At 40.8% G+C, this 26,964-nt stretch overlaps 1 protein-coding gene across 1 annotated transcript in view; it reads right to left on the bottom strand.

Moving 5' to 3' along the window:
* The window catches only part of LOC115398786 (transmembrane protein 132C), a 309,021-nt gene that overhangs the window by 70,369 nt on the left and 211,688 nt on the right, over positions 1–26,964 (bottom strand). The window contains exon 5 of the mRNA XM_030105736.1: positions 21,786–21,981. Within this exon, the coding sequence (XP_029961596.1) occupies positions 21,786–21,981 (196 nt within the window). The remainder of the gene's footprint in view (positions 1–21,785; positions 21,982–26,964) is intronic.

The raw sequence follows: 26,964 nt of genomic DNA, 5'->3' as shown, positions 1-26,964 counted from the left end.
CTGTTTTGTATTAATCAGGAAGTACCCTCAGGTAAAAATCCAGTGATTTTATCAAAACCTTGTCCGTGTGTCATTATGTAATCATCCCAGTGTGTGCAACACAGGAAATGTCGCATCAGTTGAGGTGGTGAGCTAAGTTGTGCCTAATAGGTGTTGATCAATAACACCAATGGAGCCGTTTTTTAGCTCACTGCAGTAAATTCTTTGACAGTAAAACTCAAAACTGCCAAAAGAACATAATAAATCTGATCAATATTTATGAAAAGCTGAAGAAAAGGTACCAAAGTGAACAAAAACTCAGGACGGAAACTGAACAAAACAAGTATTTTTGTTAAGCAAAGCTAAATATGCCATGGACGATATACTGATAGTGTGACCAAATTGACCAAAAAGTGCAAATTGTTACATTCAACTTCTTCTGAACATCTTTTTTCTTGTTGGGTATTTATTTGACCACAAACACTACAAGACAGAGAGGTAATGTGATGTGCAGCCACACATCTGCACCCAGAGGCCAATAAGCAGGAGAGTAGGGGAAGAAATCGCCGGTCATGCATCCGTGTGCATTGTTTAATGCATTATATATGGGATTAATTAAGCCGTAAAGTCAGCAAAGATGTGGATGTGTGTAAATCAGATGTTCAGCATGGTTCTGCTCCAATTGCATTGCCACGGCCGGCTTAGTTTAGTAATTGAGGTTGTTTGAAGTTTGGTGGTTCTGCAGTACAACTCCCCTTCAGTTTATGGAAAGCTAAATGAAAGAAGTGTTCAATAAAAGCTATAAATCAAGAAAACAACTCTTGTGTTCGTAGTTCGAACAAGCCGAGCATTTATGCAAAGACACAGCAGATATTCCTCAAGTCTGTTTTGCTAATAGCCTGCTCAGCGCATTTGTTTCCGATTTTCTTCTCAAATTAAAATGTGATTTCCCGCCAGGTCGTTCTGTTGTCTGTCGAGTCCGAACGTTTTCCACACCAACGTTAGCAGACCCTACAAACAGCATGTGTGTGTGTGACTCAAGACTCAGCTGTGAAAGGGAAATTGGTTGAAGGCACTTAGGTGCAATTTACTACAGACCCATTAAACACATCAAGTGTGTCACTGTCTGCGTGTGTGTGTGTGTGTGTGTGTGTGTGTGTGTGTGTGTGTGTGTGTGTGTGTGGTAGCTAGCATGTGTCAGCCTCCATGTGGATAAAGTATTTTAGGTTTAACTGGATGTGCTGACATATTGCCATTCTCTATCCACGGTTTAGTAGCAGCAGAAATAGTTCTTTTTCTGGAAAAATGACCATATTTGATAATGTTCTACTTGCTTCACATTTTAATAGAAGGTGTATAATTAAGCACACATAAATGCTCGAGCCACATATTGAGAATTTGGGTGCCTGTTTACATGACAGCGGCACTCCGAGCCACTGAAAATGAGACTTTTTGAAAACTCTCCAACTCCATGTTTTTGGAAAGGGGGAAACTGTGACTTTTGTGAAACGATGCGACTCTGCATATTCAAAGTAGATAGTTCTGCACATAGACAAGTCGAAAATGATAATACCGTTTGCCTCCAGTGTCCTGACTCTCTGTCCGTACTCTTCTGGGACTATGTAGTTTTAGAGTTGAGTTCCATAATAGAAAGTTAAGTTGGTGGTCAAGTCCATGCAGATGTCCGTGTTCCTGCAAGGGATGTTTAAAGTGCATTGCTCTCTGCACGCCTGTGTGTGTGTGTGTGTGTGTGTGTGTGTGTGTTTTCATTACATGCATAGCAGCAGTACTTCAGAAAAGTTGCATTTTCACCAGTTTCCACAGAGATGGGGCCAGTACCATTTCCTGGTACTGTTTTCTGTTTTGTTTGTCGAGTAAACAGGACTGCTATTGTTTTGTTTTTGTTGTTGTTGTGTTTTTTTTTTTGTTGTGTCACACAGAAACAGTCTATTTGTTAAACAGCAGTTGTCCTCAGTGCCCAACTCTAGCTGTCACTTTTTCTTTCAACTTTTTTTTTGGGAGAAAATGACAAATGTGCACGTGCACATGCACTCTGGGCTTTACACCATGCACTACAGGCTCCTAAAATATAACCGTTATCCTTTTGTTATTTTCTAATACAAGCCCTCTCAGCCTTTTTGGAGATAGTCTTGGTGAGTAGTTCTGGAAATAGCTTGTTTTTATAATAGGGCCTTGCTGAAGTAAATGAACCTCAACTTCAGCTGATATTGTGATTCAGCAGAGCGGCTGCCCAGTGCCACAAAAGTCAATACTGTTTACAGAAATAATTAGAAACTGGCTCTCCTAACGTACAAACTGTTGTATCATCAATATCACATCAATTCCTTACAGCTGTTAACAGCGGCCACGTCTCTGTACATGAATTATAGCGTCTGCTTGCATTTGTTTGTCTTGATGAAAGGGAAAATGCATGTTGATGCACACAGAGAGAAGTGATGGAGAATGATCTACACACCACTCCCCCAGATAGCCAATAATACCAGTTGGTATGATTAGATGTCAGCCAAGCACAACGGCGGCCTCAAATTGTTGCCATGGGAACTGTTACCAAAGCAAAAGATCAGATGTTTTGATACTGCAATTACATAAATGGAGAAATTAAAGGAATGGTTTCCATTTAGAAATAGGATTGTATGAGGGAGTCAGTGCTCTGCTGCGGAAGATGGGTGCGGTCAGTATGTCCTCAGGGTGGAGGACCCTCAGGTCTGGCGATGTTCTGCTGGTAACAACCACCTGAAAGAGGAGCCACTTCATGAAAATACATTGTTCTTTGGCTCTCTTTGGAATAATTATGATGATTCACCTCACTGTCATAAAGCTACTAACTAGATTGGAAAGAAGACCTCTATTAGTGAGGTCCAACAAGAAGTTTAACACTATTTTACTTTAAGCAAAACATTTTGAATAATTAAGGCTTTGCTGTTAATCAGTTAAAAATGGTGGAAACCCTGAAAACAATGTAATTTTCCTGTTGTCCACTAGTGGTTGCTGCTAACATTGAAGCTACTGTAAATCGTTTTCCTTCCCTGGTTTGGCTCGATCAGTATCGGCTGTCAGCACACAATTATTGTGATGAAATACTCCTCTTAGAAGTATTTATTACAACCGCACCATTGTCATGTGAATGGACACGTTTTCACATTGAACACGTGCAAATAAGGCTTTTGTAGCATATTTCACTGTACCAACGTGCAGCCTTTCTGTTTTATCAACACATTTATTAGCCTGTACTGTTATTAGCACTGTTAGTAGATGAAGATTAAGCGTGTTTTGTTTTTTTTGCTTGAGAATTTTTCCTCTTCTTTCAGATACAAGTTTATACATTCAGTATAATTGTGAATTCAAATCAGCTTTATGGTTATTAGACAGTTTACAATGAAAATCTGCACATGACTTCTCTTTGACAGAGTTATTTACAACAACATACAGATATAAACAGAAACATAAGTACAGTACTAGAAACAAAGGTATAATGAGGTAGAACAGTTCACTGGTAGGTGAGGTAGTTTGGGTTTGTTGTGGTTGTGGACTGAACTACCAATGACAATAACAACATTCATAAAGAGTAACTTCAGCTGGTGGTGGCGAACTTCTTCTGGTGGACTTGCCAAAAGCTGCACAGATGGAAGGATAGTGGTTGGCGAAGAAAATAGTTTGTTTTATTCAGCAGTAACAATGAGTTATTTACAAATGAATGTTCCTCCCCATGTCAAAGTAATAACAACAATGGCAGATGCCCACATTAAATATCACACTTTGTATCAACTCACAAAAATAAGAGCAATTATTCATTTAATCTTTTGTAACAAATTCAAATAAACACACTAAGCTCCTCACCAGATTCTGGGAAAAAAGGCAGAGTTACTTCTGTGGCAGTAGTCCCTGTTGAAACATGTCTTCTTGCCTCTGGATGATTGATCAGATGCTAATGATGATGCAAATGCTAGCTGCAAGCCTGCTTGGTATTACTTTTTCACTCAAAAAAATCTTCATGATGACATTAACAATGTAACAATGTTATTTAACAAGGAGTTAAGAGTAACATGTTGAATGCGTTTGTATTTCAATGCAGTTTAAGCATCAATTTTGCTAAATTCAGAAAGTATTTCTGTACAGAAATTAATTGTGGGCCACATGTTTGTGTTATCTTATTATTCAGTAGTTTTTGAGAGCTGCAGTCTTGGTCTGGAGACCATATTTTCAAGGTCTTGGTCTTGACCTGATTTCTGTCTGGTGTTTTCTGGTCTTTGTTTCTGCTCGGTCTCTGTCTCGGGTTCGCTGGTCTTGACTGTAACACTACTATTTTAGTTCAAATGTATTTCAGTCTGAAGATACTTAGAAGCAGAATTTTCTTGCCTCTTCCTCCCTTTTTTGAGTTAGATAAAAAAAAAAAATGAAAGTCCCATTAGTTCTTTATGTAACTCTTATCAATCTTTTTCCGATTACTCACCAACAGAAAGGTGACATTTTCTGCTTATCAGCCAACCTTAATGAAACAAACCTGTCGTCTCCCCACCAGACTGTCGCCGGTGTGCATTTGTGGGCTTAGATTGATTATCTGTACCCTCGTCACATAAAGGAAAAGTGTTTTCTTGGTGACATGTCGATGTGGTCGTCCCGCTTTCCGCTGTACTAACTGGTTTGTTGCCCCGTTGTCAGCTGTGGTATTTTCATTCTCCACCCAGCTCAGCTATGCAATCTCCATCAAAGCTTCACCAGTCTTTGCTGTCTGGATGCAAGTGGGTTTGTGGGCAGCAGAAAATAGCAAACCACTCGGTTCAATGCTAATTTCATTCACAATGTGAGACGAAAGCAGATTGCACTATGGCCAAGAGAGAGGAGGGATGAATTGAAAATGATTAAAATGAAAAAATAATAAGGAATTGTGGGGAAAAGAGATAAAGAAAAGCAGTAAAGAGGAAAAGCAGAAGAAGGAATTACCGAGGAAATGGGAAACGAAGGATCATGAGGTCCAAACACTGAAGAGGACGGGGAGGGGGAGACAAGGAGGGAGGTGACAGCTGGGGGAGCTGCCTCCACAAGATAGAGGCTGTGGACTGTGTGTGCGTGTGTGTGTGTGTGTGTGTGTGTGTGTGTGTGTGTATATGAATGATATGTCAGGGATAAATGGCTATTATCTCTATGACAATGTTAATTACAGCCAGACTATTAGGCCTGAGGAGTGCCGCCTCATTTATTTGGCTGTAACATAGTTTTGTGTGTGTGTGTGTGTGTGTGTGTGTGTGTGTGTGTGTGTGTGTGTGTGTGTGTGTGTGTGTGTGTGTGTGTGTGTGTGTTTGCATGATGGCAAATCAAATCTATTAGTTCAACAGAGTAATTACTTCAGGCCAAACTCGGGCCAAACACTGAAATGTTCCTTGTGATCTATACGACTTCAGACTAATCATAACTAAGTGAGGCTGAACCACATTTCCCCTCTTTCATTTGGAGTTATTTTAGTTCTTTAATAATCGTTTTTTCTCCTCATGGAATAAAAAAAAAATCAATCCTGCATCTGTTGCATGTTGTTTTCACACATTTCTCGGGGAAGTTCAGTTGTGCTCGTATATTCATCTACTAAAGCTGGATAGGATGCAATGAAAAGAGCTACATTGTTAAAATGAGATATTTCTTTTTGTGCGTCACAATGAATTAGGATGTGTAGAAAAAAATAGGTTTAAAATGTTACAAGACCTATCAGTTTGCTAATAAAGTTTGAAAAACCTCTCTTACAACCAAAAATGAACTTTCACGGGGAACCCGCCAGGTCCTCAGAGCTTGGCTATTTGGACGGGATAAAACACACCCCCACCAAAACCTGCTGCGAATCAGCCAGATGAACAGCCAGCATCGCCTCGTGCATGTTGCATAAACATGAGGTAATACAGGCCTCTAATCCACAGCTACACCAACACTGATATTCTAATCAAAGTCGGTTTAAAAGTGCAAATCAAATGAACATACCCACATTAAAAAGTTCAATCGGAAATGGGACATAAAAAGTTAGATATTTCAGTTACTCTGGGGATGTCAATGTGATCAGAGAAGCAGACATGACACACTAATGAGAAACCGGCTGAAACATCAACAATGATTACTGATGAATTAGTGTTCGCATTAAAGCCACACTGTGGTGTGTATTTGGATGTTTTACTGTATTTTTAACCCAGTGGAATTCTTAGAAATGACACTTATTATTCTATGCAAAACCTTAAAAAGTTTACGGTTTGCAGCAATTTCAGTTTAAATGCGGCTACACTTTTTAATGATAATGATTAAATCACTAAAAACAAGAAGTTCTCCCAAAACAAGTGTGCAGAGGGTACTTATGTTGTCATTTTACTGGCCGGGTTCACTCGAAAAGGTCAAAGTGGAGTTTGACCTTTCTGATGTAAGCAATTAAACCATCTGCCCAGTTTTTCTCCTTTCATTTTGTTAAGCTGTTGAAAAACACTGTGTAATAACATCAAAAATTTGTCTGGAGTTTCAGAAATCTTAAAATTTCCAGCTGAAATCAAGCAATGGACCATATTTTATTATTTATTTCAAACTCTGTATTTCTGAACCTAAATCAACAGACTCATGCCTATAAGCCTCATCTAAGGAAATTACTGCTTTTTCATGGAGCAAAATTGGTAATCAGCTGTGAAGAGGGGGTTCTTTATCAAAGTTATGCAATAGATTTGTTCAATATAAAGCATTGTTTATGTAACATCTCCACCACACTTTTCTGCTGACGACTAGTGGTGATGACGTGTTGCGCTGATGTTATAGCTGCGACCACTGATCCGTTAGTCTGATAGCAACTTGTCTCACGTGTCTTGCTATGTTTGTGCACAGGTTGGCTTTTTGGTCTCGCACTTCTAATCACAACTCCCTTTTGGAACTGCGATCTGAATTGACGTATCTTTTCTTTTAACACCCCCCCCCCCAATTTCTGTCTGAGTTTCTTTAACTCTGTTTCTTTTTCAAGATGGAGCACCGTAATTGGTGCCTGGGCGTCTTTAAAACCCAAGTAATTTCGTTGTAACTTGTAACTTCGGTAACTTGTTGCGATGACAATAAAGGCTGTTCTGATTCTGATTCTGAGATTTGGTAAAAAAAGAAAAGACAATTTGGTTCAGTTTATAGGAGCAATAAGTCATATTACGTCACATAACGTACTTCCCCCCTCCTCCCCATCGGGATGGTGGCGTGCAGCTTGCCATTTTGGGAGACTTTAACTGAGGTTAGACAGTTCACGGTCATTAAACACAGATTGCTGCACTACTTGTTTGACAACCTCGGGAACTCACATATGATTGGCTCTGGAACCCGGAGGTGTGATGGTCTAGCCCCACCCCCCAATATTGTTCCATCATGGATCCCTTACTTTGAGAGAAAATCATTGATCAAGACATTTATTGATGGAGATGACAGATTGGTTAAAGGGGATGTTTCTTTGATGACAGGTGAAAAATGGGAATGATTTTTATTGTTTTACAATAAATTTGTTACTATTGTACCTTTAAGTATTTAAAAGAGATTTTATCACACATAGGTGGCACCTCCAGTATCTCTTGCCCTGACAAGGGTCAACAATGCTTCCAAAAACAAAATACAGTGTAAATACTGTTGTAACAAATGGAGATTGGCTAAAAAAATTGCTAAGTTGTAGAAGCAGTAGAACACAAAGAGTTTTGTCATCATTCAAGAATGAAACACTCAATACCACCTTAGCTCTATTGAAGAGGTTGAGCCAAAATAATTGGAGTTTCTCCTGGTTTTCTGAATGTTTCCGAAAGTGTCAATGCACTAATTGACACCGGATGTAAATGCAGATGACTGCAAGCTGCTCAAACCTTTGTCAGCATGCCAAAAGTCAATCAACAATCAATGTCAGAGTTCAGACTCAGGGAAATGCAGACTGGGAAAACAAAGTCAGTTAGGTACCATATCTACTAAGGAGATAAAACAGCTGGTGAATTGACGTGATAACTCTTTCAAAGCTGAAAAACTACAACAAAAGTCAATGAAATTCATGTGACTTAAGTGTAATGTTAAATTCTAAAGCTGGAAATGTTGAATCAGTTCAACGTAAGCCAAAGCTTAAGACATTATATAAAAAAGAAAAAATGTTTAACACATTGGGGTGGACCTTTTACCATGACATAAATAAAAAAAGATTAACAGAATTCATTCACACCATGGAATGTAATAGATTGAGATCTAATGATAAACTGATCATGAAGTCAAGTACTCAGCACCTTATTTGGTTTTGAAACTATTACCAAGCACACCATTTTACCTGCATACAGCATTTCATTACGATGGCCGACCCTGAGAAACGGGCTGATGTGTCAGTTTTTATTGAGCATAACTGCAATAACATTTTAATTTGAGTGGGAGTGCAGGTCTGATGAGAGCCGAGGGCAGCCGTGGATAGGAGGGTGTCCTCCAAGGTATCAGTGATCCCTGTGTGACTGGAGCCGCCACACGCTGTGGGATGCAACGTGTCCAATTGATAACTTCAAGGTAATAAGCACCCAGCTGGTGGGCGGACAACAGAATGAGGCAGTGATTGTATCAGGTGCCTCCCGAGTGTGTGGCGGTGCGTCGGTAACCATCCTCACTGCTGCCGTGTACATGTGCTGCTGAAATGACTGTTCAGATTTAAAATGATCACTATTATCCGTCTCCGCACCTCCGAGTCGCAGTGAAATGGAAGCCGACTTTCATTATCGGACCTTTTAGCGAATGAAAGAGGTGGAGAAGAATGCTGTCAAAGAATTGCACGTCATTAGGCCAACTGTAAAGCGGCGTGGCAGAGGAAGGTGCCGACTAAAGGGCACGACACGAGCAAGGCTGGAGAGGAAGTACAAACAGGAAGAGGTCCGGGGTGAAGATGGAAGATGACACAGGGCAGCACTTCATTCACTGAAAATGTTGAGTTCTGTACAAATCTGAGGTATTGTTCCATTTGAAATTCGCACATTTCACTCGCTGTTTCCTTTTATGTTCAACAGCCATTGCAGTCCTGGGCGTTCGAATGAACTGAAACTGTACATCTCACCAAGGTGGCGTCATCAGTAAGTTTACTTATTGTGTGTTTACTTTCCATTGTTGGCTTTTGTTTCAATAAATGGTTTGAAATGAGAAAATCACCCCCTCACCTCTGCATCTCGCTGAGGGGGTTGTCCTTCACTGTCCTACCTGTCTGTCATCCAGCTGCAAATTAAATATGCTAATGAGATGCTAACAAGCTACACAGAGGAGTTAATCATTCCATCACTGGGGCAATCAGGACATGCATAGCTTACTTTCTGTCGCATTGCCAGGAGCATAGGAAGGTTCTAACTTCTGTGCAGACATTCACAAACATGCAGAAACTTACAGAGAGAAAAGAAGAATACAGATTGGACAGAAATGTTAAGATCTATATATGATATTAAAACTGTTGTCCTACCCCAGATACAAAGTGGTCAAACAAGCGGCGATAACTGTTATTCTGAAGTTATTTCTAAACTCTAATTAGCAAGTTGTCCAAGTCAGAAAACACGTATAACCTCTTCTCACTGTTATTTTGGTGAATTCATATCAAAGCAAAAAATAGTTATTATATACTTGATCTTACAACTTTTGCAACCTAAATCAAGAAAAATATACAACTAGTCATTGAAATGAAACAGGTCCCAAGGTACTTGAGAAGAATGTCATGGCAACACAAAGTCAAGTGATAAAGGACAGAATAGTTAGCAATTAGCTGTATTTCAAGGTGCCAGTGGCCATGGGAGCTGCAAGGACCTTGACCAGGTCAATGTGCTGGAAGGGCATACGTGGACCAATTCAAGGAGCTGGAAAGACCTAGAGGAGGTCAGGGCGACCAAACAGGACAACCTCAGTTTTGTTTTAATTTATTCTGAAGAAATATAAGTCCATCCATCTTATAATGTTCTAAACACAGATATTCCGTTGGAGGGACGTTTAATTGCAGGTACACCTTTTATAAGTTTGTGTAAGACTTTGAGATCTAAAAAGTAAAACTGGTCCCATTCCAGAACAAAGGCCAAGCCCGAATGAAAATGTGTGTCGGCTAAATGTCCAGAATATAAAAACCCAAAAGTGAAAAGCAGCTGACATTTGTCTTTCTTCTTCTAAAGTTAATGGGATGAATAAAGCTGAGAGATGAAGGGAATGGGAGGAAGGGGTGGAGAACTAGATCGATGGTGGTAGGAGGTAGGAAGAGACTGCCAAATGAGGGCGGAATTTCAAGGAGTCAAATTGAGAGAGTGAAGAGATAGAAGAGGAGGGAGGAGAAATGAAGACATTTGGTGGGTATGAAAGCTCAACGGCCCATCCAACCACACACACACACACACACGTACACACGCACACACATCACATCACATCACTCTGGCTGAGATCCCAGGGAGAATTGTACTTTCAATTTCCAGACCCCTAATTGCATTAGAACTGCCCTGCTCTCGTCCCTCTCCCTCCGTCTCTCGCTCACCTCTCTTTTTCCCTCAGAGACACATCGGACTTTCAGGGGACCATCGCACGGCGTTCTCCACCTCTGCCAGGCTCATCTCCTCCTCTCCACCACCCCCTCCCACCCCCACATTCACTTTCTCCCCGCTTTGTATCCGCTCTTACAATTCAGCCTCCCTCTTTATTTTTCTTACTCTCACTCCATCCTTCTCTTCCACTGTTGCCTCTTTTTGCTTCTATCAATTAGTCAGAAGCCTCCCTCCTTTTTCTGTCCGCTCTCTTTCCTGCCACCGTCTATCAATTTAACTACTCTTCCTCCCCTTACTACCCCCTTCCCCACCCATTCATTCTGCTGTGTTCTCTGTCACCTCATCACTCTGTTTCTCACTCGCTAACGAGGCTAATTTCATGAGGAAATTTTCAGCTAATTGCCAAGTTAGAAAGATATTTCTTCACATCTTCCTTTGTCTTGACTGAAATCGAGACCTTCTTATTAATTCCTATTGTTATCATTTGTTAGGCATCGTTTGACCTGAATTCTCTGAAGTACGGAGAGGTTTATGGACAGGTGTTGTAACACCCTAACATCGGGACTCTTGCCTCTCCTCCAGGTTGCAGTTGAAGCTTTCTTGAACATAGACTCCCACAACGCTTTGGTACAGCTGCTTCAGAGGCCCATGAGGATGCCGTGGTTGGACTACGCGGCTCCCAGGTGGGATTATATGTAACTGAGCATGAAGAAGGCTGTTCTTCGGTTTCTAATTTGGTCAAATCAACCAATCTTCTTCAGGAGACAGAAGCTTTTCATCTCCCCCCCAACTCCCTATTCTTTCATAATTCATCTCCCTTGCAGGAGCATTCATTTGATTTGATTTGATCTTATTTATTTTGAACACGTAAAGACACGAAACAAACATTTGTCTTATTTCCATGTGATAAGCAATTTTATTTCAGTGGATTTCATCAGGGGCTCCCATTTTTCTCCCTGTCTAAAGATAAAATCACAGGCTATATTAGCAATAAATTTTAAAAAAGACTGTTTAAAGGCTCTTGGATGCAGATAGTGCTTTCAGGAGAAAAAAACACAAGACAGCCTTGCGGCTCCTCATGTTCATTAGTCAATGAAGCTGAAGGTGACTATGTACAACATAAAGATGACACATATGCAGTGTTGGCAGTGAGCGGAGGTCATAAAATTTATTTAATGTATGCTTTAGCCAAAAGCAAGTTATTATAATGTTTGTGTATGATGTCCTGAATGACTAATTTCCAGAAAACTTTGCTTTGTCTTTCAGAATACTGTTGCAGAAGAGTGTAAACAACAGAAAAAAGAAAAAGTTGAGATGATGCTGTATACATTTTCTCAACATCCTTGTGAAGGTTTTGGTGTTCTCCAGAAAGTGTGGTTGATTCCAGCAGTCCTCAACATGTGCTTGAAGTTAATTGCTTTTTGTTATTTCTAAATATTTATGTTTTAGTATCTCTCTGTGTTTGGACTGGTGACCTGGATAAAGAGTATCCCGCCTTCACCTACCGTCTGATGGGATCAGGTGAAGCACTCTCTAACCTGAAGGTGGATAAAGCAAAAGTCAGAGAGATGTATTTCTAGGACATGTTTTAAAGTAAAGGCCTCATTTATGTCAGGAAACCATTTTATCATTTAAAGAAAAGAGAGCAAATCTGAAGTGACAGTTTATCCCAATGGGTTCACTACTTTACTGGGGTGGGATGGCTTGTTTGTCTTGATGACCCCTATTGCTTTATCGACTGGAGTATTTTACTTCTGGTAGGACCATCCATGCTGAAGGGTAGTGACCAGAAAAAGTGATACCCTGACAGGTTATGTCATCTGCACGCCGAAATAGGAGACATAAATCTTGGGTGTGCCATATTAACATGCTCGAGCCTTCAGTTGCCAGGTTCTACGAGGAGTCATAGGGACCAGCCAAGATGTGGTCTGTAAGTTTAAATGCAAAACTGCAGGCTTACACACCTCCACAAAATGAACTGCTGACCAGGGAACGACCTTTGTTAACTCAATTGCAGAATTCTAAGTTTTTAGAAAATTTGGCATGCTTAGTGCTCCTGTGCACTTGATGTGTACAGTGTTGGGTGGAGTTTCTAATAATGAAGCGTATCTTGATGATATTGTGGCCTATTCGTCTATTGGTCATATCACATGGAGACCCTGCCAACTGTGTTCGGTCATTTGCAGGAAGTTTCTCTGACACAGAATCTTAAAAACTGTACTTTGCCAAAGCAACCATGACCTTTCTTAGTAATCAGGTCAGTTAGGCCCAAAGATGCTAAGGTTACTGCTATAACCAAGTTCCCAGGTTCTACCACCAAGAGTGAGTTGCATCATCTCCTGAGATTAGCAGGGTGCTGTAGAGGGTTTTGCCATAACTTTGCCTGTGCTGCTACAGTCTCTGCTGGACCATCCTGTCAATTACTTTTCAAAAAAGTTGTCCTCTGCTCAACGATAGCAAGTAAAACACCATTGAAAAAGAGACTTTAGCCATGCTGTGGGTGCTTCAACATTCTGAAGCATACGTGGTTTCAACTCCACAGCCGGTGGTGGTCTTCATGGACCACAACCCTCCAGTGTTTTTAAACCATATGTTCAACAGAAACCAGAAGCTCTTGCGTCGGGCCCTTGTGGCACACAATTATGCTTTAGATGTCAATCACAAAAAAGCTTGTGACAACGTTGGGTCAACAAGCACAGCAAAGAATGACCTTTTAACCATGTCTTTCCCAAGAACACGTCAATAGAACCAACCTTGGGATTAGAATACAATCTCTTTGACCAGCTAAGCCACAGCCATGTCAAAAAGAGACACTGTGAGAGCAGAATACGTGTGATCTTCATCTCTTAGCCATGATTAGGCATTCAAACACAACATTCTCAATAAGAGAATGCTTAAACTGATCACAACTGTACTGAGAATAAATATTTGTTTTACCTGTTCACATTTTGCAATCTTAAATCATTTTTATTTTTGCTTGAAATCCTCCTTTGAACTCATGAGCTCTCAGCCAGAGAGGGTGGTTTGAGGATGGAGATCAAACGAGAGATGAGTGTGAGTTCATTATGCGAAGACAAATGCAGTGTGTATGTGTACAAACCACACATTTACACAGACACGACTTTACACAATCATGACTGACTCGTTTTAGTGGTGTCTTTCAGGAAAAAGTAGGAAACAGACCGGCAATTCTTTCAATAGTTCAATTAAGCTCGATAAGCTTTTAGTTTGACCATATGACATACTTCTGTCTTCATCTGGTGGCGTTGTATGACGTGTGCTTTATCAGCTGGTCTTATTCAAACAGGGGACGTGACCAATGTGACCTATCTGCCAAGTCAGTAACACAATCAAATGAAACGGACGTCATAGAACACCACCAGATGATGTTTGTGATGAAGATGGAAGAACAGCATTGAAACATGTTGAAAACCTACTTGCCTGAAAACAAAAAAAAAATACAGTTCTTGTCAATGTTGCTTAAATTTCAACGTCATTGCCACAAATAATGAAAGATCAGTTGCCATGTTAAATAAACAATGACAAGTGGCAGGGGTTAGCTAGAAGCTAACATTTGCATTATATCAAACAAAGTCTTGTGCAACTTTAAAGAAATGTCTCTAAAACACACTGCCTGGGGCAGATGTGACTGCACAAAAGCTTGTTTCATTGACTTTGCATGCGTCGACCGACTTTTCATACTGCATTAGAAAGCAAGGTTAGTTCTCTACTCTAGCCTTACAGCTTTTGTCATTTCCTAACTTGCTTCCAAATGTATTTTTCTGGCTTTAAACAACTCCCACCCACACAGGGATATGCACATTTGCTCCTTTTCTTCCACTCTTGTTGACTGATTGGAGCGAAGCACAGTCGCTTGGTATGGAAATGAACCTGCGGCCCAGGACACTCAAGTTTTCAGTGACCCAAATACATATATACAGTCACTAGCATTACACAGAACGTGTCGCATGTGTTCATTAATCCGAGGTTTGAAAGCAGGTATAAAATAAATTCTGGAACTGAAGAAAGTGTTTGTAGATGCCAGGGGTGAAAATATCTTCTTTAGTCCTTTACAAAGTCATGCAGTTTCAGTTTAATGCCAATGATGCTGATCTTAGGATCTGTTTCTTCTAAAATTAAAATATAGACTTCAGCAGGCAGTATAAAACTAGGAAATAAGCTTGGAGGTAGAAGTTGTTCCTCCCAAATGGCAGAAGGGAGATCAGGTGATATCCAGAGGATGGCCTGTTTACGATACTCTCTGCTACCCTCACTACCTGCTGCAGGTCCTTCCTGTAGTTATGATGTTGGTACCATTAACTGTGCAGTTTTGCCAAATGTATCTAAAATTTCCTGGTTGTATACAGTTTTATATACCCAGTGTTATCAGCATATTCCTCTCACTCTCATACTCCCGTTCTGCCTGCTCCTTCAATGGCTTGTCTTCCTCGCAACCATGCAAAGTGCTTCACACACAGCGTTGAAAAACCTTTAAGTGGCTTGTTGATAACAATGCACAGCACCTGTATCAGGTTTGTCATCCCTCTGGTTGGATAACCAAACCACCACTAAACGTTAACCACAAATGTTGGACTGGCTCAGTCTGGCATCTGGAGACCATCGACCACATGTTCTTGTTTGTGAAGCCCACCATGAAGTTACTGAGCATAGCTTCACATCACACCAATGGCTCAATATTACTCCTAAGAAAAAGGCAAGTTGGACTAATACTCACTTTAACATCATGATGAAGCAGTCATTGGGATATCGGGGTTTGTCTTTTTTCTGTGGGATCATTACCAGACTCTCAGAAATCCTTGCCAGAGGAGATTCAGAAAACAATACTTGTTAGTGCCGAAGCTGAAACAGATATCTAGCTGCACGTGTGTTTGGTTGATCTCGTGCTGGCTAACTGAATAATACTCTAAATTATCACAGTGCTATTGAGACCACAAAATAGGAGAGCTGCAAAAACACTAGACCGAGACGTTAGGATTAAAAAAGGGGGAGAAGAATTAGGGAAAAAAGGCTGCTGCTAATAAACATGCAGACCATGAAAATGCTAAATCTATAATAGAGTTTGAAAACTGTGTGTGTGTGTGTGTGTGTGTGTGTGTGTGTGTGTGTGTGTGTGTGTGTGTGTCTACTTTCATCAACACATTATTGACTTTTCAGTTTCAACTTGCTACTTACTAACTTCCTTTCACAGGGAACCAATCAGAGGAGGCAAATTAAGAAGCCACTTAGCATAACTGCTCGGCTAAGAGGCCTGCACACATGCACCTGTGTGTGTGTGTGTGCGCATGAGCACACACACACACACACACACACACACACACACACACACACACACACACACACACACACACACACACACACACACACATCTTTAGCAACAAAGATAAACAAGTGTTCTAATTAAGAATTAATTACATAGCAAAGCCTCAGAGAGAGGTGAAACTCTGTGGAGAAATAAGAAAAGAGGATAGGGATGGAGACGAGACGGGGGGAGACGGAGACGCTGAAGGAAGGGTGGGGGTAAAAAGATGAAGGAGGGAGGGAAAGGAGCTAATTAGAAAGGGAAAAGGAAAGGGAGAGAGTCTGAAAAACAAGTGTGAAGTAGGACAGACAAGGGAAAGATTAGGAGACGTGAGTGGATCTCTGCTTCACCTCTGTGCACATGCAGTTTACAGCAGAAATTACTGACACAACAGGCCAAATTAAGCAAAATATTTCTGTCTGTGGGTATTAGTGCAGTGGTCGAGCAGCTTTACTTTGTTACTTTCAATCTATTTCTCTCCTGTCTCACTGGGAATGAAACTGCCTAATTCCAGGCTGAGGTGTGTTAATGACACTTGGAGGAACATAAAACATTATTACGATCCAATTTATCAGTGGCTAAATACCTCTAAGAGCACAGGAAAAGAAGAATAGCAGACCTATTTCTGACCTCCCTTGTTACCCTTTTTTTATTTTTTATTTTTTTTGCTGGCTGTTTTTTTTATTTTTTTTCCAGACTCTTTCACTCTCAGTCTCGTGTTTTCTCATTAGTTGCATGATACTGCTGTAAATCATGTCAAAATAAATAGGAAGGATCCTTGAACTTACTGCTACAGGACATACACCAGTGCTTAAACTTGTACATTTGGTGGTGCAGTGGTTAGCGCTTCAAAGCAATAAGTTTACTGAATGAGTTTTACTCTATTTAAAAAGAAAACAATGCTAAATTTTTACTGTCATTCCTTATTTGTTGGAATATTTTCTTACAATCAACTTGTGTGAATGAAATACTGTAATATAAAAGATGTATAATAGATGCCCTAATATCATAGATAATGATATCATTCTAAAAGATGGAGGTGATTCTGATGAATTTTTTTACAAGCTTGAGTTTGAAATTAAATCAGAATTTAAAACAATATGTAATCTGAAAGATAGCACCAGACTGGGTTTTCTTCAGGTACCTCAGTTTCCTCCCACAAGCCAACAGCATGCCTTTAAGCCAGGGGTGGGGAACCCTGGTCCTGGAGGGCCGCAAACCTGCATGTTTTCCATGTCTCCCTGCTTCAACACACCTGAATCGAATCAAGATTCATGGCCAAGTCCAGCAGAAAGCCAGATAACGAGCCTCATTGCAATCAGCTGTGTTGAAGCAGGGAGACATGTTCGTCCTTTGATGGACTGCTGACCTGGTTTGGCTCCAGAGTCCCCACAACAAGGTAATGTAGAAGACGCTCTATGGCACAGCCCCATTTAGAATGTGGTGTGAGTTACATGTTTCCAAACAGTCGGTCAGGGTGAAATTTAGGCCGCAGTTGCAGTTTTTTAAAATGCAACTATTGCGCATGTGCATCACAGCTATAGTAAATAGTTCTACATGCTGTACACATGCGCATGCAGTTATTGGCTGCTGACAAACTGACAAAAACAACCAGCACCGCCAACTTGCGGCCTGGCATGCTAATTACGTTATTTTCAACAAACGGGGCCTCAAAACAGGAACAGTTTTTCATGTTGTTGCCCAACAGCAGTGCAAAAGTTTTTTATACACATATTACACACACATATATATATATATATATATATATATATATATATATATATATATATATATATATATATATAAATATACATGCCAAAACGCACACACACACAAAGGTTTTTGTGGAATGTCAATGTCAAGTCTCAATGTCCAATTAAGAGAAAATTCTATGATTATGATTCCTAGACAATCAAACTTAATTTAGATAATGAGAACACGGTCTGACAATCAATGTTTCTTGTTTCCCTGATAGCAGGGTGGAACAAACAGTCTCATTTAAAACCACTGGTGAACGTTTATTTCAGGAGGCGATCGCTGTTGGCTTAACTGCCTCTGGGAAATAACGCTGTGCACTTGAGTTATTTTAGCCAGAGCTTAAAAGGAGTCAAACCCCATCAAGTTACTGCCCATACATCCTCTTTCTAAAATGATTCACAATCCCATTGGGGAGACTGCCTGTGCCAAATGAAAGTGAAGCTTCGACGGCGCCGCCGTGTTGGAAAAGCAGGAACAGACCCGATTCTGTTCGGCTCTGTTGGTGGGCTGTCCGAGAGAGGATGAGCGCGAGCCTGCCTTTCAGAGCGCAACGTTTTTGCGAGGTCCTTCCTACTTCTCCGGCTCCGTCCCACTGTTCTCTAGGAGCAGAATTCAAACTCCCACCTTGCTCCTTTTTCAGAAGATCCTCTGCGAATCGAGTGATTGATGGTTTGTTTTGGAGGGAGGTGACAGGACTGACACGCCACTCGACCCGGACTTTTTTTGTTTTTTTTTTTGTTTTTTTTTGTTTTTTTTCTGCTGGTGGGTTAAAAACAAGTAAATTACAAAGCTGCTATCCCTCCACGTTCCTTTCTTGAGGTTCTTGTTTAACTGCTTGCAGAAATCAATGACACCGAGGGTTTAGCGATCAGACTGATGCTAGCGGCGTGAAATTAAATCCCAATTCCATCTGCTACTTTCCATCGGTCGATCTCCTCTTCTTTTCCACTCACTTCCGAACAAGTCCTCCTCCCTGCCTTCACCTCCCTGCTCTAAAAGATGAAACCAATTTTTCAGCCCCCACAGGAGACAAATTGCTCCTAATAATCCCTTGTTTCCTGAAGAGGACCTCTTTCTTCCCAGCTCGGCCAAGAGACCAGAACCTTAATGGACACATGGAATTAGGAGGAAAATGTCTGACAAGGCTGGATAATGACAGACAGTGTTCTGCTTTTCATTGTTACCTTGTAAAAAGTGTTGTATGCTACATCACGGCCTAAGATGATGCTGATGAGCCGACTTCTGATTGGGGAAGCGGTGCAGATGATGGCCAAGGTGGACTCGAATCACCCAAACAGATGAGACAGAAATAATGTTTGAAAGCCGGTGCAGAGCACTCCCACCGCAATTACGCCTGATGCTTAGCTTTCAGGGCCATTTAAACAGGTGTAATAAAGATCCCTGCATTTTACGGCATGCTTGTGTTTGTGATATTTCACTCTGGCCGCAATCCTCAGACGCCTGATTGTTTGAAACGGCGGCTGCGAGACGGCGTGAAAGCTTTTACATCTGGCTCTCTTTGAAGATCCACGACTCGCTCATAATTTCTTACTGTCAGGGTTCCTTCTGGCCAGGAACCTGAGAAAGCGCCGGAGCTTTCATCTTGGTGACCCAGCGCGGAGACCCCTCTCAGTGACAGACACCTTAAAGAACCAACCACCAATCAGAGCCTGGTCAGCGGTCCCCGTAAACAAATCAGGAAGCGCAGATGGTTTGTAATAGCAGCTATTTTGAGGCTTTTACCAAAGGCTAGGGGTAAAAGACAGGCAGTGGGAGGGAAAGTAAAGCTGATTTTTAAAAAAAAGACATGTACAAAGAAACTTTTTAAAACATTATTATTAGGCGTAGTGTTATTATATTATTTTTACCTTTGCTCTACTGCACATTGCTACGCGGTATGATTGCTTCGAAAAAACAAACAAGGAAAAAAAGATTTCTGAGTTTTCCAACTAGCTACATACCAACCACGGCACGTGTCAAACACATGCATTTCACGAGACGAATAGTTTAATTCTTGGATCACTTCTTTTAATTTAGTTGGGTAGCTGTGGCTCGGTTAGTCCAATGGACTGTCTTCTAATCGTAAAGTTGTTGTTGTTTCTCAACTTCCCACGTCTCCTTTGTGCTTTTTGTGTCTTTGCGCTTCTGGATTTCACACTTTCCCCTTGGATGCCTCTGCTTGTGCTGCTGTTACCTGGTTTATTGGACTCTGTGTTTTCAGCCCTAGCTCCATTCTTGGTTTGTGTTTTGGATTCTTTGGACTTTTTGTAATAAACTCTGTTGACCACCTCTTCACCACAATCCTTGACAAAAATAAACAACTAAATTGTTGAATATTCTTAGATTAATAAGGAGTTCAAGGGACTGAAAAAGCAAATGAATGACAGTTTTGTACACAGTAAAAGCTTAAAAGGTATTAGTATACTTTTATGTTTTTGCATGGGTAGCTGTTGCAGATTGTTGATATTTTCTGGATTCTGCATTGATGAAGCTCCAATTTGCAAAAAATCCTCATCTGCTGAGAAAATAGGATTGAAACAAAAATGCAAAGTAGTTTTATGAAATTACCGCACAGGAGGAAGTATTTTACTATTAGGTTCATTATCAGATCTTGTTTTAATTCTATTACAATCAAACATTTGCAGCGACTTTAACCTTCTAGCATGCTTATTCATGGCAACTGGTTACTGGAGTGATTCATTGGACATTTTAATTAATATTTTCAATAGTTACAATTTGCTCTGAACATTAATATAACAGATCTAGACTATACTTCACTTTTTAAATGTTTGAAAGATTGATCAGTGATGTATTTGACCCTGTGAGATCCCCGACAGAATGACAATGATCAGCAACAGTCAGATGAATATTGCTTTTTTTATTTATTTATTTTTTTTAATTGTCACCCAATCGTTAATGTGTTGTCAGCTACTGATTTCTTTGTTTCCTTGTTTGTTGTACTGGATAACCTGAGGATGAGTAACCTTATGAATCAATTTTCTTTTCTCAAACCGAAATGAATTTCCATTATTTCTGAGTTACCATACCATTACAGTTCTTCATGTCATGTGAAAATAATAACCGATAGGACTGCCTTTCAATAAATCTTTTTTTTTCTTCTTTTTTAACCATTGTGAATTTTAAATAAAACCTTTCTGGTAAAATCACTCGTGAAATGTTAAAAGTTCCAGGTGATTGAATGCATGCCCACTGAGCCCCAGGAACTCAGGTTTCTTGTTCTTGTTATGAAAAGTCATTAGTTTAAAATTTAATTTTAACAATGATGGGTGAAGGCCGTCTCAGATCCCTCTCTTATTAATTTACTGGCACGTGTCGTGTACGCATGGAAATTAATGATCTTACTGTGCTTTTCAGATCCCACTGTGTGAATTTCAACTGAAAAAAAAAAAAAAAATCCCCAAAACAAAACACGTTCAATACTTTAAAGAACACAGGGTTGAAAGCATCATGGCTCGTTTCAGTTTTTCATTCACACTCTCTCCTGCCAATGAATTTCCAGGAGAAATGCTATTTTGAAATGATGGTTTCAAGGTTGCTTTTTTCTTCTCTTTTTTTTTAAAACCCCACTGTGAGAAATGTGGGGGAGGAAACCTCGAGCAAAATTGGGTTTTGTCACTAGGGCTTTGCTGTTTGAAGGAGGGCTATCAAGCCAGATTAGAGCTCCCTTAGTGGTAATGGAACTCAGAGCATTTTCAAAAGCGTGCCCCTCCTCGGATTCCAGCTCAACATTCTTGAGAACGTTCACCTAAATAACATTTTTTTTTTTTTTTTTTGTCTGGTTTTCAGGTGATCAACAAATGATGTGTTTGATTTTAAAGCATCCATAGAGGTCATTTGGCTTTGGGGTATTTACTGAAAACTGTATTTCAATAAATACTAAAGGGGGTGTGTGGCAATTGCAACATCTGTCCCGACCTTCGGGCATCACAGTTGTGTGTCCATATTTGCAATTCTGTTTGTCATTTGCAAACCTGTGAGGGTGAAACCTGCTGTGTGTGTGTGTCCGGGAGGCCTGTAGCAACAGGAGGGGGTAAACAAGACGACCTTTCCAGCTCTGATCACCCTGGAGTGAGAGGGGATGGGTTGGAGTTGGGGGGAGACTTGAGTCTATTCCAGCTGAGGAAGGAGGCGCTGGTGGTCCTGGCAGTATGCGAACTCATCGAAACGTGTATCTGTGTATGTCTTACCTCTGCCAGTGCCACGATGCCCTGCACGTCGGCATTGCTGATGTAGAGGTGTGAAACTTTCTCCGCCTGCTGAGGAGTCGTCTGCGCGCCGGCCGGGTACTCCACGGTCCAGTGCAGAGTCTGGGTCGGCACCAGATTAATCACGTTGTCCACCTCGAACTCCAATTGCATCACCTCATACGACGAACTGTCCAGCCTGTGAAGAGAGACCCAGGTTGGTTGAAGAAATCTGTTTTAATATGTTTACTGCGCTAGTCTGCTCTAGTCTTGCCTCGAAAAACCAGCCCCGCCTACTCCTCATCCACGTTTGGATTTTGGAGTTGGGCTCAGTCTGGGTAGGAGCCCATAGAAGGGGATTTCACTCGGTTGTGAAACGGCTGAGCCAATCAGCGTTGCCGTTTTTTGTTTTCAAAATTTTTTGGCGAATTCCGGTGGCTAAACCGGAAGTGACGCCATCACTGCGCGTAGCGGAGATTACGGACTTTAATTTGAACCATCATCTGAAAGCTGCAATGAGTAAAGCTGTAGCTAAAATACCAAGTATTACAACAATCAGGCAAGAGCAAGAGTCTGCGCCTGGTGAGTTTCGTAAAGGAAAAGACGTTTTCGCATGTCTTGGCGTGTGGGGAAGCTAGAGCTAATGAGCTAATGCTAACCCTTAGAGAAGCAAACACATTTTGATGACGTATTTGTTTTGAAGCGCTGATTGGCTGAAGTACGCCGTCAGTCAAAGGAGTAACCGACACCCCCTGCAAGAATTTTCTATGGGCTCCTATCCAGGCTAAGCCCAACTCCAAATCCAAATGTGGATGAGGAGTGGGTGGGTCTGGTTTAAGAGGCTAGCTCTAGTCACCCAAACAATCTAAATAAAGTGCCTTACAGTTCTTGAAGCAGTCAGAATGTTTGTAGCTGACACACTTTAACAACACATTTTGTGTACATTATCCATCAATACATCGTTTATATCTCTTTATGCTGCTCAGAGTTGGTGAAGTACTTTAAATAATCTCATAAATCTGACAGGCTGCAGTCTGCATACATCACCGGTCCATCACAGGGCAAACACAGAGACAGAGAATGTCAACAATTACCTCACATGCAAGTGTTTGGACTGTGATGTTTAAATTAATTTATTGGGAAATAAAATCCGAAAACAGTCAGTGTGTGTCAAACCTAATTCTGGTTTAACTGGATCTGAAACACTTTGGTGAGCTGCACCTGCAGTCCTTGTTGTATAAACACCATAAACACAACCATCAATGGCCCTCTGTTGTGGGGATGAAAAGTGTGTTAACTATTCAGCTATTTTAGACTGATATGTTGAGTGGTTTTGTTTTTTGACTCCCTGATGGTCCTAATGACAGTAGCAATGGGAAATTGACGAGTATTATTCAGAGTACTGCTAGTTTTCTATGCAAGACAATGTTTGTTTCATTAGTTAAAAAAAAAAAAAGAAAAGCTTTTCATATAAATCCTGTCAGTAAATTTAGACATGTTCTATAACAACTGAAGAACAACTGGTTGTTTGTCTTGAACTAAAATAGACAAAGTAGACAGATTGTTTTATTGGCCTGAAATAGAAAACATTTATCATCGCTGAAAGGTAACGAGCAGAGGACATTCCAGAAAACCAACTTGTTTGGTTTGAGCAAACAAGGTGGAAATTCAGTAAATGTAGAAAAAGGCAGGCTGTAGAAAAGCCAGTAGGTGATCCATTATATCTCCGGACTGAGCCAAGCTAAATTCTTCACTTCGCTTGGTGCTCAGTTAAGCCAATTAACTGTTGGCTTTGTCTCCAGATTTAATGGGCAAAATTTCAAGCAGCATCGATTGACTCATATAACTCTCATCAAGAAAGTGAATAACTGTATTTCTCAAAGTGTCTGATTACTATGTTGAAGCAGTCCTCTGTGTCAAGACACTCAACCTGAAAATGACGTTACAGCTTCAACGTCACCGGAGAGAAACAGAATCTCTGTTGAAGAGCCCACACTGCCATTATCAGTATCATAAACAACAGCAGGCATGATAATAACCGACTATTTAAAAATGAGATGTGTGTGTGTGTGTGTGTGTGTGTGTGTGTGTGTGTGTGTGTGTGTGTGTTTGCTCCCTCTGGTGGTTGTTGTAATTATGACACCAGCAAAGCATCAGCTGTAAGGTGGTTTAATCATAAGACTTTCACCAAGTGAACTGCTGTTTATGTCCCATACAATGACAAGAGGCCATGACGTCTCAGTCAGACGACCCTCTTGTGAGAAGTTGTTGACTTTGAAATGCACTTAGAAATCTTGTTTCAGGACTTCTATCTCATAAAGATGAGAATCTTATTTTGGGAGAATATTCTCAGATCGTATTAACAAACTTAAGACTCCTCTTCAAGGTAAGACTTTAAATTCAGAGGACACATGTTGATTGTTTTGGTGAACCAATGAGAGGCTTGTTTAAATACATAACCCTGGATGAACTCCGGTTTTCAGTACATGCCATGTGTCAGCCTTTGCCTGTGTCGGTGACGCATCTTAAACTTCTCGTGAGCTTAAAAACTATGGCAACTTGAAAGAAATCTCTTCATTTTCAACTCCATTCATGTCCTCTTTCGTAAGAACAGAAATGTGTCTGTCATTTTGACAACTTGGATTCCCGCTGCACATCACGCCCTTACAACTCTGCAGACTGTCATTACCTGCTTTGCCTCTCTGCCTGTCAGACATCCCGATTCTATCTGCTGCTACTGTGAATTACACCCTGTTCTATCATTTGTCACCACACAAATTCTTTGAGTCTCTTTCCCTGAGACTTGAAGCCAACTATGCCACAGTTAAAGTTCGTGCTGTGCCAGGAAAGAGTGAAAATTCGGGCTGAATTAATGAATGCATGACAAGGATGGAATCAAATGTCCATGCAGTGCAAGAAAATGTTGTGTTTCCTGCTACTTCAAGAGGCTGAAGATAGAGCAAAAGAAACACAGCAAGCCTTAAATAAAAATGGTATCTGAAATGTGACAGCACATTTGCTGCGGTCAAGATAGCAGTGAATTATACCCTCTTACAGTTCACAGTGGGTGCAACACAAAAGGTCTCCTGGGTGGGATTGTGGAGATAAACATTCAAACACACAGTCAACGGCTTCACAACACCGAGAAAAGGTAATTTAGATACAGCTTTGGAAGTGAAAAATCTCTCTGTGGTGGCATATCTGACTCCATCTTTTAAAATGTACTTGTTTTCTGTCCTGGTTACAACATCACCCCACCACAAACACACACACACACACACACACGCACACACACGCACACCCCAAGGCAGTGGCGGCTGAGAGTTAAATGAGATAGAAAAAAGGCAAGCTGCTGTAAATTGATTCTTGAGTCGCCATTATATAGCTCTGTCAACTAGGAGCGCACACACACCGGGATATATTGGGGTTAAAGGCCATGACAAAGCCAATTGCTGAGGGTCTGTGATATCTGGCAGATATCGGTGTGTGTGGGAGCGTGTGTGTGTATGTCTAGGGAGATGGGGTGAGTGATGTGTTGCGCAGATAGATTAAGGAGAAAAAACTGAGAGGTGTCAGCTCCCCTTGACCTCTGCTGGATCCCTCATCGCACTGGGTTTTTTTTTTCATCCACCTTTTTCTTGTCCGGACAAATGCAGAAAGAAGAAGCTTTGACCAACTGCTGCCCATGCTAATTAAAAAGCAGAAGTACTTCTGCACACCTGTGAACCCACGGGTGTCATATTCCTGAAATAAGCTGTGATGCTTAAAATGCCCATTGCTATTCTGAGTGAAGGGCACGGAGTACCAGACGAGCACAACCCCAACTCACAGTTACAAACAATGGCTTCACCAAAAATCTGTCAGAAGCTCAAGTTTTGCTTCAGCAGCAAGATTTCTGTGAGTGTTTACTCATGAACTGCCAATATTTAATCATCCTCAACTGAAGAGGAGGATGAGCCTGGATGTGACGGCAGAATTCCTTTATTTTAAGTCAGTATAATTAGAAATATGCACATAAAACACTGGAATAAAAATATTTGAGGTGTCCTGCAGAAACATTTAATTTGTTACACAAAGCCTGCCCTGCACTAGAAAGGACACAGTCATCACTCCCTGATTTTAGCAATATATCAAAGTATAACGGCTCTAAAGTCCTTAGTTCTTTCAATGAGAACAAGATAAGAAAAGATTTCCTCTGCATTGAGATGCTCGCCTGAGCTGCAAACAGATTCTTTTAAAATATGGCAGCCGTTTTAATAGATAAAGTGTTTTATATTAGTTTGCATGAAGAATTCCTGGTAGCCATTAGAAGTGTTTGAGAGTGAATTTTAGTGGACTAACTTTAGAACCTGATCATTATCTTTTGGTGTGAGGTTTTCATGCTCACACTGTGCCTGCTTGGCTTCCTGATGATTCTCCAGCCCGTTCGGTTAATTAATGACTCCAGTTTGGCCGCATGTTTGAGTATAATCTATCACTCACTCTCTCTCTGAGAGGCTGAAATTGACTGGCATGCTGTTGAAGATGTACTTGGATTTTCAGTCCACATTAAATAACCATAACTGGAATAATCTGGTCATCAAGACAGGATGAAGGGGTCAGTTTCACTCCCTTTAATAAATGAGCTTTTCTGAAATCAGGGATGTTGGTTATCATACAAACCAGTCCAGGTCAATCTACTTGATGTGAAGTGAGTATAAAAGACAGATGAATGGATGGATAAAAGGTCAGATAAGAGGTTCCAACAAACACGGGAAACTGTCTCAGTACAACCTGATTATTGGTGTGAATGCCATTTCCAATTCGAATGACGATAACCTTCAGTTTGCCACAAAAACCGCACACGAGTGTCCTCTGCATTCAGTTTAATCCTTCATCGCACTTGTCAAGTTAAAACTTAATAGTGGTTATAAAACCATTTAAAAAAGGTAAAACAGCAATCAGGATGAAATTCATTCCTCCAGGCCACGGTGAAATGTACTGTATTGGTGAAGTAACAGAAACAAACACTCATATATTGTGCAATCTTTTTTTTTTCCACCACAATGGTCCAGCATGCTCCTCCGTCTCTGTGTCCCGATCGATATGAATTCTTGTCGAACCTCGGAGGACATGGGAACAGTCGCTCCGTTTCATACTTCCCGACAAGAAGCCCAAAACGCAGTGGAGGTTTAGACGTGTA

This window comes from Salarias fasciatus, chromosome 12 (genome assembly GCF_902148845.1).
Source record: "Salarias fasciatus chromosome 12, fSalaFa1.1, whole genome shotgun sequence".
Lineage (NCBI taxonomy): Eukaryota > Metazoa > Chordata > Actinopteri > Blenniiformes > Blenniidae > Salarias > Salarias fasciatus.
This window is presented reverse-complemented; position numbering and strand designations above follow the sequence as displayed.